At 36.8% G+C, this 16536-nt stretch overlaps 4 protein-coding genes across 6 annotated transcripts; 1 reads left to right on the top strand and 3 right to left on the bottom strand.

The window, feature by feature from the left end:
* The first annotated feature begins 1732 nt into the window (after positions 1 to 1732).
* LOC137722997 (dof zinc finger protein DOF1.5) lies at positions 1733 to 2436 on the top strand. The gene has a single exon (XM_068462148.2). It carries the CDS (start codon positions 1809 to 1811, stop codon positions 2298 to 2300), a length of 492 nt encoding a protein of 163 aa, XP_068318249.1. The 5' UTR covers positions 1733 to 1808; the 3' UTR covers positions 2301 to 2436.
* A 1643-nt stretch (positions 2437 to 4079) lies between these two features.
* On the bottom strand, positions 4080 to 9067 carry LOC137726235 (dihydroorotate dehydrogenase (quinone), mitochondrial-like). Of its 2 annotated transcripts, XM_088693800.1 has the most exons (13): positions 8911 to 9067; positions 8653 to 8790; positions 8322 to 8404; positions 7150 to 7473; positions 6704 to 6956; positions 5984 to 6064; positions 5789 to 5896; positions 5678 to 5707; positions 5266 to 5403; positions 4729 to 4766; positions 4501 to 4600; positions 4325 to 4411; positions 4080 to 4214 (listed from the first exon to the last, which is right to left on the bottom strand). In XM_088693800.1, the coding sequence occupies exons 2-12, from the start codon at positions 8785 to 8787 to the stop codon at positions 4337 to 4339; spliced, it is 1365 nt and encodes a 454-aa protein (XP_088549926.1). In that variant the 5' UTR covers positions 8788 to 8790; positions 8911 to 9067; the 3' UTR covers positions 4080 to 4214; positions 4325 to 4336. The 2 variants fall into 2 exon arrangements, with proteins under 2 accessions (XP_088549926.1, XP_068321228.2); XM_068465127.2 differs by having other exon boundaries at positions 4080 to 4411.
* Positions 9068 to 11253: 2186 nt separating this feature from the next.
* On the bottom strand, positions 11254 to 12234 carry LOC137726989 (olee1-like protein). The gene is made up of 2 exons (XM_068465941.2): positions 12024 to 12234; positions 11254 to 11862 (listed from the first exon to the last, which is right to left on the bottom strand). Exons 1-2 carry the CDS (start codon positions 12178 to 12180, stop codon positions 11501 to 11503), a joined length of 519 nt encoding a protein of 172 aa, XP_068322042.1. The 5' UTR covers positions 12181 to 12234; the 3' UTR covers positions 11254 to 11500.
* A 660-nt stretch (positions 12235 to 12894) lies between these two features.
* On the bottom strand, positions 12895 to 15831 carry LOC137726988 (14-3-3-like protein D). Of its 2 annotated transcripts, XM_068465940.2 has the most exons (7): positions 15648 to 15831; positions 14978 to 15284; positions 14805 to 14892; positions 13995 to 14104; positions 13734 to 13882; positions 13260 to 13315; positions 12895 to 13140 (listed from the first exon to the last, which is right to left on the bottom strand). In XM_068465940.2, the coding sequence occupies exons 1-7, from the start codon at positions 15718 to 15720 to the stop codon at positions 13138 to 13140; spliced, it is 786 nt and encodes a 261-aa protein (XP_068322041.1). In that variant the 5' UTR covers positions 15721 to 15831; the 3' UTR covers positions 12895 to 13137. The 2 variants fall into 2 exon arrangements, with proteins under 2 accessions (XP_068322041.1, XP_068322040.1); XM_068465939.2 differs by lacking the exon at positions 12895 to 13140 and having other exon boundaries at positions 13254 to 13315.
* Positions 15832 to 16536: the final 705 nt, after the last annotated feature.

Below are 16536 nucleotides of genomic sequence, written 5' to 3'. Positions count from 1 at the left end.
GATGTTTTTTTATTCTCTTTACAGGCACACTAGAAAGGCATTTTCACCCCTAAAAAGAGGTACCCCAAACCATCAAAAAGATGCTCCCAATTAAATCACTTTGTTCTTTACATATCCTTTAATCTTTTGACTAAAAGGGACTTTTGAATTGTGCTACTTTGTCTGTCTGCGTTATGCAGGTTATGAAAAGTGTTGGAAATGAGGTTCCTTGTTTGCATAATTTAAATTGAATGAAGATTCCTTTATTAAAGAAAAAGGGCATGCTAAGGGACTCTCGACACTTCTCAATTTAACGTCAATTTTTCGTGTCAAAATTATAAAATATTGTGTAAAAAACATGAGGCGACAAAAAGTAAATGAAAAGTTCCACTTTTGAGAAAGTCTTGTTAACATTTCTTAGAAAGAAATCCCATTATTTTCACATTGCTTTTTATTATTATTATTATTGCAAACTGAAAGGTGCCCAGGACCACAAACACTACAATGTCAAGCGTCAAAGTGTGATCAAAAGGAAGCAACAAAGTTAATCATCAAATCTATTGGAACCTGAAAAGATGGCTTTGAAACAAAGTGTTTAGCAATAACATTATATTAGTAGCACAAGTGATATCCCACTTGAATGACCCATTAACATGCCTTAAACATCGCCTAATTGCTATAAAACATAGTTCAAGTAATATATATGTAAGACATGCATCCCCTCCTAGGAGGCATATATGCTGGCTCACTGCTGGCAGAATCTGATAGGACAACAAAAATCATTTAAGGCATGTATAGATGCGTATAGTTTTTCTTTTTTCACCCTTCTTTTTTAGATTGAATAATCTTGCCTTGGTCAACTAAATAGAAATTTCAGTAACTTCGTTTAATTAGAGCAGCTCTCACACTAAATAAGATAAGCGCTAGATCAAATGAGACTAAATTACAAAGAATCTGATGCTTTTGTAAAAGATACATATACATACGAATAGCGTGATTGAATAACCATACAAAAGTGTTTTCTCATTTATTGGATCTTTACTATCGATTCTTTATCCATTAAATAATCCCATTATAGATCTTTAAAGTGATTACTGATATCTGGATGAAACATACTGTAATTGGCACCTTTGAAATCATGCTAGCACCATATGCTAGCACCATATCGAAACCCCCTTGTTCTCCATCCATGCTTTCTGAAAAAGCTCTAGCTTTAAGACCACCTAACTAAAATCTTTCATTTTTCTCTTTTCTTAGAAAGTATATATAAAGTTTTCCAGGTACAAAGCTTCTGCTTCACCAGTACTGCTTAAAGTCGCTAATTAGATATCGCATTGGCTTTGTTTAATCAACCAAAAGCAAAAACCCTAATGCATCGAGATTTCTCAAAGCAAGCACTTTTACTTTATTGCTTTTTATTTTTCCACAACTTTTGATTTTAGGGTATAATATGCACACAACGACAACTTTCATTAGCAAAACATGCTTTAATCGGTCTCTTTATGCTTCCCATCCATCAACCACTAACACTTTGTACGCGACCTACCTGGACTGGGATCGACTTTTAGACTTCATGATGATGGCGTGGAGTAATGATGTGGACAAAAAGCTCACCGTCAACTTTTGCAAACCACCTGCCCTAGCTCTTGGCGGCTGTCATATGGATTTTACACATACAATACTGCTTTTAATTTAAGCACTTTTATCCTCTCACTTCCTCTATAAATACATAAGCACTCGCAGTAGCGCAACACCTTTCCTTAAACCATACAAAGTGTATGTTTCTCAAAACATAAACCATCTCTCTCTCTCTCTCTCAAACAAATCCCATGGCTCAGGTCCAAAACGGCCAAGATGTTCATGGAATTAAGCTTTTCGGGAAAATGATTACACTGCAGAACAGATCATCACAAGTAAAAGAAGAACCCATAAAAGATGATCAAATGGTGGAGAAGCGGCCAGATAGGATCATACCATGCCCAAGATGCAAAAGCATGGAGACTAAATTTTGTTACTTCAATAACTACAATGTTAACCAGCCTAGACACTTCTGCAAGGGCTGCCAGAGGTACTGGACGGCCGGCGGGGCCCTACGGAACGTGCCTGTGGGGGCTGGGCGACGGAAAACCAAGCCGCCTTGTCAGGGGATGGCCGGGTTCCCGGAGGGTTGTGTATATGAGGGTTCAGATGTGGTGCACCAGTTTGAGTTGGATGGGGTGGTGGAAGAGTGGCATGTGGCCGCAGAACAAGGCGGGTTTCACCAAGTTTTCCCGGTGCTGAAGAGGCGGAGGAGCGGCTCAGGTGGTCAACCATGCAGCTGAATCATCATATTGTCCTAATTTATTCTTCCACAATATTCCATATATATTAGTAACTTCAAGAAATTGAAAATTGTGTATTGTGAATTAGCCTAATGGTAATTATTGGTGTGTATTTATATACACACACACACACAAATTGGTATTGCAATCTTTCATCCCTATATAATTAATATGTGGATGGAATTAATATCGGTCGGAAAAGAAAAAAAAATCACGGAAATTTATGTGGAATCGAACTCAATCATGCAAATGAGCACATAAATAAATATTTTATGCGGCCTGAAACAGTTGACCATGTAACAAGTGGATGGATAGATTGGCTGAGTGAGCACAAAACTTAAATTAAAGACGAGAAATTTTTTAATGTGTCAGGCATATGATTTGGTACACTAAAAAAATATCTCATCAAGAAGGACATATGAGAGAATATGAGAAACTATGAATGGAGACTCAGAGACAGGAAGGCTGGTTTCTTCTTCCCCTTCTTCTACTGAATTCTTCTTTTAAATGGACCAGATCGTCATTGATTGAAAAAAACAAGAGAATTTCAATCTTTGAAATTCAAAGAGAATTTTAGTTTTCATAAGCTTTGGCAATATATATTACTGTTCACAAGTCGGGTGTTTTGATGTCTTGTTGGAAAACACCCTACTTGTCACCATTTTTGTGCAGCAAAATCCTAAATTCTCAAATTTTAATTACTTGCCATTATAATAGTCCTAGCAAGTCATCCGGCCATTCATTTTCAACCGCACGATCGAATCCAACGGCCATGGACGAAAATTCAATTAGTTTATGACTATGAACCATCTGATTCATAGGGCACTACTCGTAAAAATATGAGACTTAATAAAATTTAATCTGATATGATGTCATACTAGTCTCACTTAGTGTAAGAATTGGCCTAATAAAAAAAATCCTACCAAGATTTCTCTCTAATAAAAAATGTGGAACATGAAGGGAAAAGCGGTTGGAATTAGAATTTCGAGAATAAATGATCTGCTTCAAAGTGATTGAGTGCGGTGGAAATACTAGTAATAGGGGAAAAGCATTATTTGTGTTTAAAAGGTTTTTCCAAATAAGAGATAGTGTTTCAGGTACAATACATTAACCCCGCTCAAATCCCGCAGCATTTCTACAAGATTTATCCGTCAATGAAGAACTTCGTTGTATTTAGGTCCATTTTGGTTGATGAAAAATCAAAAATTAAATTTTGTATTTCCCCTTTTCTTTGGTAGAATTAGGTCAAATTAAATAAACAAAGGGTTATCTCTCGGTAAAGAATAAATAAATAAATAAACTGTGGTCCAAGGACATTCAAATGATTGCAAGTCTTTTTCCTTTACACCTTGTACATCGTACAGCCATTTTGTTTAAAATTAGAGAAATGCTAAGCAAGCTCTTAAAAATAGAACCCTCCATAACTTTACCTTATGTTTTTAGCAAAATATTTTACAATGTTGCTACGAAATTTGACGAGAAACTGTGAGAGTCCATTGAATCTCAATTTAAGAGAGCCTCCGTAGCATTTTCTCTTAAGATTAAAATGAGGCTGCTTATGCAAGGTAGGAGCACGCAGAAATATAAGAATTGAAAGAGCGTTTTTTAGGTCAGTTTATTAAGAGCATTTATCCATGCATCCAAAGTTTTGAGTTCAAAAACTTCTTATTCTTTTGTTCACAAAAAAAAAAAAAAAAACCTTCACACTCTTCTGTGGATGTGTTAACTTGCAATAACTTAATAATAAAAACACACAGGTTTTGAATTTGTACATATAAATTCTAAGGCAACAGATTTTTCTTTTCCATTTTGCTACAATTAAATTTAGCATTCACAGTTCAAAGGTTACCGTACAAACTGCAAATAATGCCTCTTTCCAAAATTTCTCGCACTTTACGGGTCCTCTCCGACCCCCTCTCAAAAAATAAAATAAAATAAAATCGGTTAAAAAAACCAAAATTTACACCATGCAACGTAGAAATTTGCTCCGCAAATAAGTGCACTGCATATATATTTTGTTATACCTGGGCCAAAACTCATCTGCAATCTGCACCAACTGCTTCACTGATGGACTTGTAACCATCCCTTTCTAAGCACTCGGACAATTCAGCCTAAGAAGAATAAAAAGAGGATCATATGCACGTCTTTGACGTTAGGCGAAAAAAAAAGGTTTATGCAGAACGAACGCATCAGAAAATACCTTTATCTGGGGGATGAGAGCAGGTCCCCCGTAAGCAAATGCTGTATAAAGCTGAACAAGACTCGCACCAGCTCGTACTTTCTTGTAAGCATCCTCACCACTAATTTAATGGCATGAACAAGATCAAGTTTGACAAAATAATAATCAAGATTTGAAAATAAGAGAATCTCTAATTCTGAATAAATAGATGTCAACGAAGACAAGATCAAAGGACGATTCTGATCTTACCTGCTAACGCCTCCACACCCAATTAAAGGAATCTTTCCCTGAATGATATTACATTAACACGGTCAAGCTCTGATATATAACGTACAAATGAAACCAAAAGGGAGGAACATTGAATGTAAACAAATAGTTCACATAGATCCGAAAGAGGACTACATGTTTCAAACCAAAAAACTTCCTTCCATAGCAAGTAAATAAAAGAAAATCAGTTTGGCGCAGTTGAATTACAGTGCATGTCACATGGTCATCAGACCCGAAAACAATGACAAGCTAGTCTGCATGATACTAAGATACGATCCATTTTAAGTCATTTACTTTCATAATTCTATACTTTGTAATGTAAGAGACAGAAGAATTATCAATAGTCCAACTTTTCTTGTAGTCAAGCCACAGCAGGATGAAAGATCAGTACAGAAATGACATATCCGAACAAAATTCTTCATGCAGCTTCAAACATTTAAGTAATCAAACATAATAAGGAAGTGCAATCTGTAAATATTGTGGATAACAGGTTATATGAGTTACGAAGAGACAACATACCCTCGTCAAAATGTACATCTCCTTTAAGACATTGGTAGACATATCGAAAAGTGGCTTCCCACTCAAGCCACCAGCTTCAGAAGCCACCAGGTGTTTACGAACAGATTCTGGTCTTGAAACAGTTGTATTTGATATAATCTAGAAGAAAAATAAATAAACATCATAAAGAGTAGAAGAAATTGCAGTCAATTTAAGTATAGACCAATATACTGAAAGATATATATGTTATGTATAATCATAACCTCATCAACATATCAACATGCAGAACACCACACCCAGCGGGAACTGACTAAGGTTAACTTTCTCCATTTTCTTTAGGAACAAAAGGGACTAAGTAGAGGTTCTTCTTATTAAGCAATATGAAATGCTAATCTAGTATAATAGGTAAGTCTGTGATTGGAAGAAAACATACCAATCCGTCCAAGCGAAGGGCAAGGGCAACCTATATCCATAAACAAAGAACCATGAGAAAACCAAGTTAATGGGGTGAATAAGAAAATCAATTACGAGCACGGATACATACTGCAGCAATATCTTCAAGGTCCTCTTTAGACAAATCTGGAGCAATTTTCACAAGCAATGGAGGAGGACCCTCCTCACCCCATTGCATTTCGTCACGAGCACCTTGAACCTTGATAGGAAGAAAGTGTTACAGGAGGTAACATTTGCAGACATTGTGATTAATAAAAATAGAAAATTCATGCTTTGAGCTCCATACCTGCTTCACAAGGTCCCTTAACTGCTTTCTTCCCTGAAGCATACGCAACCCAGGGGTGTTTGGTGATGAAACATTTATCACCTGCAGGCAGATAAGCATAAGTTTGGTCGAATTGATGCAACAGGAATTGAACTCGACACATATACACAGAAACTAAAACCTCATTGCTTTTAGTTTGGAAATTATTACCAACAACTTAACTTCTGAGGATTAATATAAAGAATCATGGACGATTATGTATGATGATATGGAATTGGATGTTCAGCAATCACAGATTCCAACCAACTACGAATTCAGCTTTCACCGCTGAAGTTGAACAACTTTTACTTTTTTATAACATTTAATCTGAATCATTTCCAGATACAAGTTCGATTGTTGATATCCTATTCAAGTAAATAAAATTGGACTTCCTGAATATTGCTGCCCACCTGACCAATTCTGTTGTATAATTTGTGAGATCTGAAAGGCTAGCCTAAAGATGGTATGAAACTTGCAACTTTTAAATGAATGAATCAACTAAAAGACCACAAGAAGGAGGCCTATTCAAAATTCATCTCTCCTTGCTTTTCCGCATGGATAACCAACACAATAACAACATATCTTATTAGATGTTGGCCACTAAACTAATACAGGCATCACAATGAAGTTGATGCATTTGTGAGTACCGAGGAAAAAAGTGAATTCTTGTTATACAAATTGGGTTGGTAGAGAAAAACCTACCAAGTAATCAGCATACTGCGACAATGTATGAACCCCTTGTCTATAATCAGCAGAAGCATCTTCACTTGTCTTATTCTTCCCAAGATTCACACCTAGTAGGCCGGGGCCAGCTTTACCTCCAGGTTTGACTTCTTCACCTGAAGAAGATGAACTTGTAGTCTCATCCAACTTCCTCTTACCGTGTTGAGCACCCAATCGCTTTGCAACAACAACAATTCCTTCACTATTAAAGCCACATCGATTGATGATAGCTCTGAACACATAATCAGGTAGATTGATAACACATAAGTTAGAAAAATAAATGGAACCAGGCCAACTTATCAGAAAGAAAACTTTCAGGAGCCAAAGTACCTACACCACCTTTAAAAGTGACTCAACACAACATACTCGAGGAAATTCATGCCTTAATCAGAACAACATAATAAGAATATAAAATATACTCTTACCCTTCCTCACGCAATCTGAAGATACGAGGCTTTGGATTGCCCTCTTGTGGAACAGGGGTTACAGAGCCAATCTCTACAAATCCAAACCCTAAACTAAGTAAACCATCAACTGCCTCGGCATTTTTATCAAAGCCAGCAGCAAGACCTATAGGGTTGGAGAACTTCCTTCCCCAAACTTCTAGCCCTAAATTTGATGGATCTGGTCTCTTCTCTCTAGGAACCCAACCACGTGCTGCAGCTGAGACAGCCAATCTGTGAGCAGCCTCAGCATCCAGAAGAGCGAAGAATGGATTCACAATTTTTGTAGCTGAGAATAGCCAGCCACTTCAAAAAGTTGATATCCAAAAATTAGCAATAAATGTAACTAATTTTTTAGTTCAATATTTCACAAAAACTTAAGCCATTCAACAAACTGATAAATGAATTGGCTTACGTGGTTTCTACTTCATACACAGAAATAAGTACAAACTAGAAAAAACATACTGCCATGACAAGAATGATGCAGAACATAACGAGATGGCAATTCATAATTTATTACCTAATGAGTACCATCGAATTACCAATGAGTTAAGAAATTCCAATTTCAGTCTTTAGTGCATCCACCAAGACCCAGACATCATGATGGGGTCGAATACCATCTTGGCAAAAGAAAATACGAAGATAACTGAATTGAGAATTAAGTGCTCATGCTTTTAACTGATCCTTTAGGTGCCTCGTTAAACCCGTAAAGAAACAGATACAAGTATCTTGTGAAAGGCTTCACCCTTACACTCTGACCAATAAGTAATGTGCATCACAGGAAACAGAAGGTTTATTCTTTAATGCCTCAAGACGCCTATAAACTTAGCAAGAGAAATTTATGATTTCACAGTTAAAGAGTATTAATTCCAAACTTTTTAGGTGACCACGAGAAATCTACAGAAATTCGCCCTCCTCCAAAACAAAACTCACACAGGTTGAAACAATGCAGCACTAGAATATACAAAATCCAAGCATCCAAGATTGCCTTGAAAGAGTTCTACCTCTGTTACGATTATAATCTTCTCATTGATAGAATGCTTGGTTAAGATAACAGTCATTGGAAATAAACATAAACACGGCAACTGGTAAACCGAAAGAAAGTTCAAATGCAAACAGAGCAAAACTTCGACTCGAAAAATGAAATTCGGTACCAGAAAGTTGCTTCATCCACAGTGCTCACATAAGCTCCGCCACCGATAACTAAGCCTAAGGTGGCTGCCGTCAACAACCTCCCCTACAGTTCAAAACAGGTACACACCCCACTTCAGAAAATCAAACAAATTTTTCTTAAAACATGAAAGATGTTGAACAAAAATCGACTAAAAATTAAATTGTAAGTAAGGAAAAGTGAAAAACACCAATTTGGCGAGATGGGTTTGAAAATTTACTGGAAAAAAAAATCAACACTTTAAGTTTCATAGTTCTTCCTCTGTGATTATTTGCAACGCGAGAGAGAGAGAGAGAGAGAGAGAGAGAGCGTACTTTCTTCGAAAAATGAGGAATCTTTGGAACAGTTTGAGCAGCAGAAGAACAATGTCTGGCACATGCAACAGGAGCTGCGCATGCCCTTTTGAATAAAAAGTCTCTCAGCAATTTTCTGGAAGCCCTTGCCGCCATGGCCTTCAATGGTGAAATTAAAAACTCAAAAGAAATTTAAAAAAAATTGAAACTTTTACAATAGTTTAAATTTCGACGAACAAGAAAACTAAAGGAAATTTGAATAGCAGAAAAGGAACGTACTTGTTAGCAGTGAGCGGTGGAAGGCAAAGAGAACCACACTGACGGCGGGTTGCGGCGGCTAATTGAAGGAGCGGGCCAAAATCGGTAGAAAAACGACACAAGTGGGTTTGGCTTCTTCTCTCGTATGCGGGTGATATAATTTGGGAAGCGGGCACCCGGTTTCTTAGATTAATCGGGTTATTTTTCGTTTATGGGTCATTTAGTGGACTGTCCACTTCAAGAAGTATACACTTTATATATTAGACTACAGTCACGTCGTTACATGATATTAATTTATTTATACATGTGTACGTTTTTATTAATATTATACTTTAGATTATAGCATATCAACTAAATGGTCGAAGAATTTTGAATTTACTTATAACATTAGGTGGTGTTATTATTTTACTTAAATTATAACAAACGTGTTTTTGTTTTTATATTTAATTAATATCCTCTAAAAAGAAGACATCGACCTGATCGTTTATGTATATTCATTTATATTATAGCACATAGATTAATAACATGACATGAGAATATTATGGTCACTCACAACTTCTCAAATTCTTTGGATTTGTGATGTAATGGGGAAAAATGTAATCATATTAATAGAACACAGCCTTCGTGTTGAAGAGTATTCAAGTTATATAAATATATATATATATACACACACACACACATTGTTATTATTTTTAAGGAGATAGGGATGGTTCAAAACTGTTACAACAATTTAGAAAAATGAGAAGTTTTGAATCCAAAAAGCATGAGTAGATACCTAATATTTTATTCATTAAGATATTGAACCGTATGCAAGAGTATTCAAGCTTACTTCAAATTATAATAGAGTGAGGAAAAATAAAATGGTTGTGATAGCAAATGATTGTTCAGTTACTATCCTTATATTTCAGATAACAAACAATCCTTTATATTTCAGAAATTTTTTTTTTTGGTGAATAGAGGGGTGAAGACATTTCAGACAAACTAATACATATCATTAATAACAATAGATCGGCTCATAAGGGCACCTACAATATCATCCGTTAGATGTTGTATAAGTCATTAGAGAGGAAATTGAAAACAACACAATCCAAGGTCTAGATTGTAGCTTCATTTGGTTAGTTGATCCACAACATTGTTCACTTATTATTCAGTTGAGTTGGGGGAGAAAGTAGAATGGTTGTGATAGATAAAGTTTATGGTAAATGGTTATTTAGTTACCATATTACCTTTCTGTTTGACTAGCATGAGAATTCTCTTTATACATATCTATTTGTCCTATTCTTCACTTGTAATTATAACTAATAAAGATGACGAGTTTAAAAACAATTTATTCCTCCATCTTTTATGATTTGGCGGAAGTTTAGCTTTAGGGATTACGAACCTCAGTTACTCTTGGAAAGAATTTCTGGAATACTATAAGTTGTGAAAGAAATTCTCGTTTTCTAAATTTTTATTGAATGAAAGATGCCCAATACGAGGCCTAAGAACATATTATAAAAGCTCGCTTGAGAAAACTAAAAGACAAGCAATAAAACCCCTTCAAACCCCAAAAGACAAATAATAAACAACCCTCATTTTAAAGTAAATTGTAGATTTCTATGAAAAATGGCTCAAACCACTTTTGTGGGAGAAAGGAGAGCATTTTTCTGCAAAAGTTGCATTTTCTTCGAATTCATATATTACGGGCCCAAACTTACACGCCAAATGATGAAAGTGGTGTTCTTCCGAACAACCTGAAAAGTCCAAAACATCCACTTTCGAGACATAACCGCAGTAAATAATTTTTTAACCCCTGAATTACCAATTCTCCAATCACTTTTCTTAATTAAATGACGATTCCTTCTTTTAACTCTCCTACATCTAAAATAACACAAACTCTGTCCTCCGTCATCTTAAGTTCGATACACATAGTATCATATTCAGATTCATATATAAAGAAAAAGAATAACATTGCTGTGAATGGCCAAGGAATCATATACTTTTTTTTTCATGGCTAGAAATCATAGATTAATAGAATTTGCTTTATTGTTTATACGCACTTTATGATCACAAACTCTTTTTGTATAAGCTACCAATTGAGGAGGAGAAACTTGGGTAATATATATCACAAACTCAATTTTTATGGTTAGGCCTTGCAAAGAACATGAACAAGATTCATTAAGGTCTTTGATCAAAGGGTTTAACCTCTATTATGTCAAGAAGAAAAACTCAAGCAGATAATTAATTAAGGAGACTGCGTGAAACCTTGTCGTGATTAAAAGGAAAAAAAATGAATATGTACTGAAACCAATAATTCAAGCAAATGATCCAAACCAGACCAAGTGTGTGTGTGTGTGTGTGTGTGTAGAAAAAAGGAGTAGCAGCTGATCACAAGCAACTTAATTAATCAAGATTTGAAGAATATTGCAGCTAACCCTAACAAAAATATACCCCCAATTAAGTACTACTACCGCAGATCGATAGATCGATCGATGTATACTTTACATCTCTCATACATCACGTTGGATTAGTAGGGGAAATTAATAAAACCCATTTATTGATTACACATGATCGAAAAATGAAGGCCGGGATATCGATTCCTACTGTTTAAGTATGTAAAATTATTGATGGCTTATTCAGCACCGCCATCATCAATGTCGCCATCGGGGGTGAGTCCGAGCTCCTTGAGGACCTCAGCGCACTTAGGATCAACCTCCTTCTTCATGAAACCGAGAGGGTTCGCCATGCGATGAGGCCCGGTGATGCCGTTGTGGTTCGTGAGACTGATCCTCGCGCTGAGCTTCACATGAAGCTCGTTGCTGATCTCGCTGCAGTCCTCCTTGGGACTCTTCACCAAGATCACCTCGCAAACCTCCTCTTCATGGTCTCCTTCCACCGGAATGGAGTAAGTTCCTAAGTCGTCGGTGTCTGCCTCTTTGCTTAGAGTTATTTTCCCCCCTTCATTCTCTCTGCATTCCAATCTCACCTTTGCACCTGCACATACGTACCATTCCATGCATGCAATGCAATGTCAGGGAAGAGAAAAGAAATTGTCTGATATCGAGTATCAATCTAGTTTGTTTTATATTTAGTAACTCTTAAGTTTTAACTATATATAGATAATGCATCAGGTACTGTAGGTTGAACATACGTACCTTTGAGGGTCTCGCTGATTCTGGTTACGAATTGGATGCGGCAGTTGTCGCAGTAAACAATGCCGTGCACATTGAGGGTCTCGCCGCAGTAGGCGACGCCGACGAGCGACAAGAAGCAAAGGGCAGAGACAAGAACGATACTATTAGAATTAGCCATCGTCAGGTTAAATTTCGCGTTTTTTTTTTTGTTCTTGCTTGGATATCAGAGGAGGACTATATATGTGCAGATTAGAGGGGGGATGGCTTTTCTATACAGAAAATAGGACGGGATTTGTTTGATTTTCTTGTTAGCAGTTATTTTTCTGAGGTTGTCATTTCTTATCTTGTTTACTTGTGGTTAAGACAATTATTTTGACTCGCTCTTTGCCCCTTGAAACTCTCTCCGTCTAGTTACTACTTACCAATAAAAGAGACATGCCAGAGCAGAATTCCTTCATCTTGAGCATTTTTAAATAACTTTACGCGAAGCTTGTGATGCACCGAGGGTTACATGAAAATATATTTTATGATGATTTTTGTACCATTTCACGAAACCAACTAAAAGCAGTGAGTTTTCGTAAAATATTTTACTAGTTCAATAATAAAATAAGTATTAGAAGTAATTTAGAAACAGTCTTTTATCATTTATTGGGAGTAGGGACCTTCTCTCTTTTCCTTTCTATAAAAAATTAATATAAGATGTTGATACGTCTTAACTGTGACCGTTCAAATAGACGGAGAGGGAAGGGGAGGGAAAAAAAGAAAGGAAAGATTCCTACTCCCATTTATTGATGCATACGTAGGCTAAACAAAGTTCCGTTGGTTAAAACATATCTATAACGTTTCTAATTTTAGGAAGAAAACAAATTAAACATTCAGCAAATAAATCACATTCTCCACAAACAGAGGATTGAAATTTAGATACGTAGAAGAAAGCTTTTACATTAAGTCACAGAGAGATGAATTCTGCGTTTCAGGGTTGCGGGAACTACAACCGCAACAATAACAGAACAACAGCATTTAACTAGAATCTCACCGGAGAAAAATTAACAACACCATAAGAAAAGAGACCCTGCATCCACTTTCTCCATCCGTAAAATTACACAAGCCCTGGACAGCCATAGGCCGCTTCCATTCACTAAGAAAAGGAAAACAAGGATGTTGAAGACCCGGAAACCAAATAATTATAACGCTTGCTAGATATGGCCGAAAAATGAAAGAACAAAATGATGGGTGGGATGACCAAATAAGCTATACCTCTGCATCTTCACCTCCAGGTTTAGCAGCACCATCCGCCTTCTGGATATCCTCGGCTGTAGCAAAGAATTATATTAATACCCGATATCTCTGGATTGTTCACAAAATGCAATTTAAAACGGAAAGGCGATTGAACATCTAACCAGACTCGAGATGGGAAACAAAAGGGAAACAGATACATAATTTACATCATTGACACATAACAACACACTACTTTCACTAGTCTGTTCTGCTTTTACTTATAATATTTCTCATTGTGTTGATGATTGTAATATACTAATAGCGAGACAAACATCTCACAATCACAATTTCATATACTGATTCCTCAAAAGACAACCCAAAAGTTAACTAGTCAAGAACAAGCATCGCATGACTTTGATGAAACTACATAACAAGTCGGGAACAATTAAACCGCATAAACTAACATTATCCAGAAAGCCACAATCCACAAGGAAACAAAGATACAATCATTACCTCCATCCTCTGGAATGTCAGAGGTCCACAAAGTAAGGTTGTCCCTTAAAAGCTGCATGATCAAGGTGCTATCCTTGTACGATTCCTCGCTCAAAGTATCTAATTCTGAGATAGCTTCATCAAAAGCTTGCTTTGCAAGGTGACAAGCCCTGGAGCAAGGCACCAATGTGCAATTAATAAGATTTATTTCCTTCAAATTTTGCTTTTGCCACCGAAGAAAAAAAGTGATATCATGAATCTTGGTCACATAAGCACGCATACCTTTCCGGAGAGTTCAATATTTCATAGTAAAAGACAGAGAAGTTCAAGGCCAAACCCAGTCTGATGGGGTGTGTGGGGGGTAAGTCACTCTCTGCCTTACTAGAAGCTGCCTGCAAATTTGATAAACATAACAAACCAGCCAAAGTGACAAATCAATTATTTGTACACGTATACAATCATCTTAATATTCTACAGAACAGTAATAACAGTTTATTACAGGAGCCCGGTGAACAAAATCAGTATAACCATTTCAAGCGTCCTCTGCACAATCCTCATTACTCATAGATCACACATATTAATGTTAAGTGTCAGATATAAAATCCTAATTAGAACAGCCAGAAGCAATAGTTTAAAGAGAGAAAATGGACATAGCCACCTCATTTCAATAATAGGCTGTTCAGAAAAAAAAGGGAGTAGCTTCAAAATTTGAACAAGTACGATAAGCGTACATCTTGATAATCTAACGAAAAAGAACTTAACCTAATACTTAGATATAGCCCGACACACCATAAATCACGTAGTTCAATGCAAGGATCAGCATTGCTGCCGTGTCTGAAACACAATTTCAGCTAATGCAAATGAATCATACCATTACTAGTCGTTTTCAACACAAGAAGATACCAGTTTAGTTAGTACCAATATTAACAGCAGATAAAAGGTTTACTTTTTGCTTGTTTGAGTAACAAAAAGTTCATAAAGCCGATTTCTTTTCTCTTCGAGTCCCCCATACTTCGCAAACAAACGCCGCATACGCCAAAAGCTATCATTGACTGATTAGAGTTCTAAATTAAAGACCATCTCTTACTATACCTGATAAGCTTTCATTGACTGATCAGCAACCTCTTTCCTGTCATCACCAGTCTTAAATTCCGCCAAGTAGCGATAATAATCTCCTTTCCTGCAATTACACAGAATAAACCATTCAAAAGCCAAACACTTTAATCCACTCCGAAACACTCAATCAAAAGCTTAAAACCACTCACATTTTGTAGAAAAACACAGTGGACTCGAAAGCGGTGCACGAGGGAATGAGATGCTCATCGATAACCCTCATGATGTCGCTGCAAATGCTGGAGAGCTCGGACTCAACCTTTTGCCTGTACTCCTTGATACGGCTCACATTCTGATCGTTCCCTTTCCCCTCCTCCTTCTGCTCAATCGAGGACAGAATTCTCCACGAAGCCCTGCGAGCTCCGATCACGTTCTTGTACCCAACCGAAAGCAGATTCCGCTCCTCTACGGTGAGCTCCACGTCAAGCTTCGCTACTTTCGCCATCGCCTCCACCATTTCTGCAAAGAACAAAAGTGCAGAAGGCAAAGTAAATGCAAGTCAAAACCCTAATTCCATGAAAAATAAAGAAATCAACGCTCAGATCTCATTCTTTTTACTAAAACAAAATCAATTCTGCGAGAAGTTCTTCCTAACAGTGTCCAAGTTAAGAACTTCAGATTCTCAGAATTAAATAAAATTACAAAAAAAAAAAAAAAAAAAAGAGGGAAAGACAATTGAAAGTGAATTTTCTTTTCTGGTCTCTTTGATTTTCTGAGTAGCCAAACAGATTATAAGGCTTTGATTACACGAACTCTGAAGCGAAAAAATCATCCAAAAATAAAAAATAAAATAGTGAGAGAATGAGGGAAATAAGATGGTACCGTCGTAACGCTCGGCTTGCTCGGCGAGCTTAGCAGTGTAGACGTAGTTCTCTCTCTCCTTGGGGGAAGCCATAGCGGATCTCACTCTCTCACTTCCTCTCTCTCTCTCTCTCTCTGGTCTCTGTGAACTCTCAAGTTCTCTCTTCTTTCTCTCTCTAGAATGACTGTTTTATGAAAAAGGCATCGGGCATCATTTGGTGTGGTTGGGTGGGTGAGGACCGGTTTGGGGGTGGGGCCCGGATACGCCCCCGGATTCGGCCGACTCAAAATCCGACATACAATATCCACGCGCTGATCGAAACGTTGGGCGCACGCACTGCTTGGCTATTGGCTTCACGTGAGAATATCAAGTTGCGGTTTAGGCAGGGTGCGTGGATTAGACGGGCTTGGGAAAATAATTGTGGCGGGGGAAAGCAGTTGAACGTGGGATGCAAGATGAACGATGCACCTTTTTTTCTTGAGAGTTTTAACGAAAATGTACTGTTTATTTTAACGAAAAATCATATTTTTACATTGAAAAATTAATTATGATATTATTTACTTTACCCTTTATTTTGTCCTTATCATTAAAACTCAAAGTTTTCAAGTTCTTTTCATTATTTTTCCTTTGAGAAGTCGCATTTCTCTTTCTCCGTCGATCACAATTTGATATTTGTGCAGAAAAATTTATTCTGTGTTTTTAATAAGTTATATTTGCATACGTCAATTTGTGATTTGCATACTCATTATACGAGAGTTACTTAACAACCAATAACAATTTGACATATATGCACAAAATAAAAACATAATGACTCACGAGGAAGCCAAGATAGATCCAAACGAAACAATGATGTTGGTTATTTAATAGGCATTTTAGCAAAAATGGTCTTTAAGATTGACATAACTCTTC

The sequence above is a fragment of the Pyrus communis genome, chromosome 5 (genome assembly GCF_041283825.1).
Source record: "Pyrus communis isolate YQ-2024b chromosome 5, ASM4128382v1, whole genome shotgun sequence".
Taxonomy (NCBI): domain Eukaryota; kingdom Viridiplantae; phylum Streptophyta; class Magnoliopsida; order Rosales; family Rosaceae; genus Pyrus; species Pyrus communis.
This window is presented reverse-complemented; position numbering and strand designations above follow the sequence as displayed.

Coding starts and splice junctions, on each gene's coding strand:
- LOC137722997 (XM_068462148.2), top strand. CDS start 1,809: ATGGCTCAGGTCCAAAACGGCCAAGATGTTCATGGAATTAAGCTTTTC.
- LOC137726988 (XM_068465939.2), bottom strand. CDS start 15,720: ATGGCTTCCCCCAAGGAGAGAGAGAACTACGTCTACACTGCTAAGCTC. Junction 14,105..14,804: donor AGTCAATGAAAGCTTATCAG/GTATAGTAAGAG, acceptor TCAAATTTGCAG/GCAGCTTCTAGTAAGGCAGA. Junction 13,316..13,733: donor TGACATTCCAGAGGATGGAG/GTAATGATTGTA, acceptor TCTTTGCTACAG/CCGAGGATATCCAGAAGGCG.
- LOC137726235 (XM_068465127.2), bottom strand. CDS start 8,787: ATGGCGGCAAGGGCTTCCAGAAAATTGCTGAGAGACTTTTTATTCAAA. Junction 5,708..5,788: donor ACCTTGAAGATATTGCTGCA/GTATGTATCCGT, acceptor TTATGGATATAG/GTTGCCCTTGCCCTTCGCTT. Junction 4,767..5,265: donor AGATGTACATTTTGACGAGG/GTATGTTGTCTC, acceptor AATATCATTCAG/GGAAAGATTCCTTTAATTGG.
- LOC137726989 (XM_068465941.2), bottom strand. CDS start 12,180: ATGGCTAATTCTAATAGTATCGTTCTTGTCTCTGCCCTTTGCTTCTTG. Junction 11,863..12,023: donor AATCAGCGAGACCCTCAAAG/GTACGTATGTTC, acceptor ACGTATGTGCAG/GTGCAAAGGTGAGATTGGAA.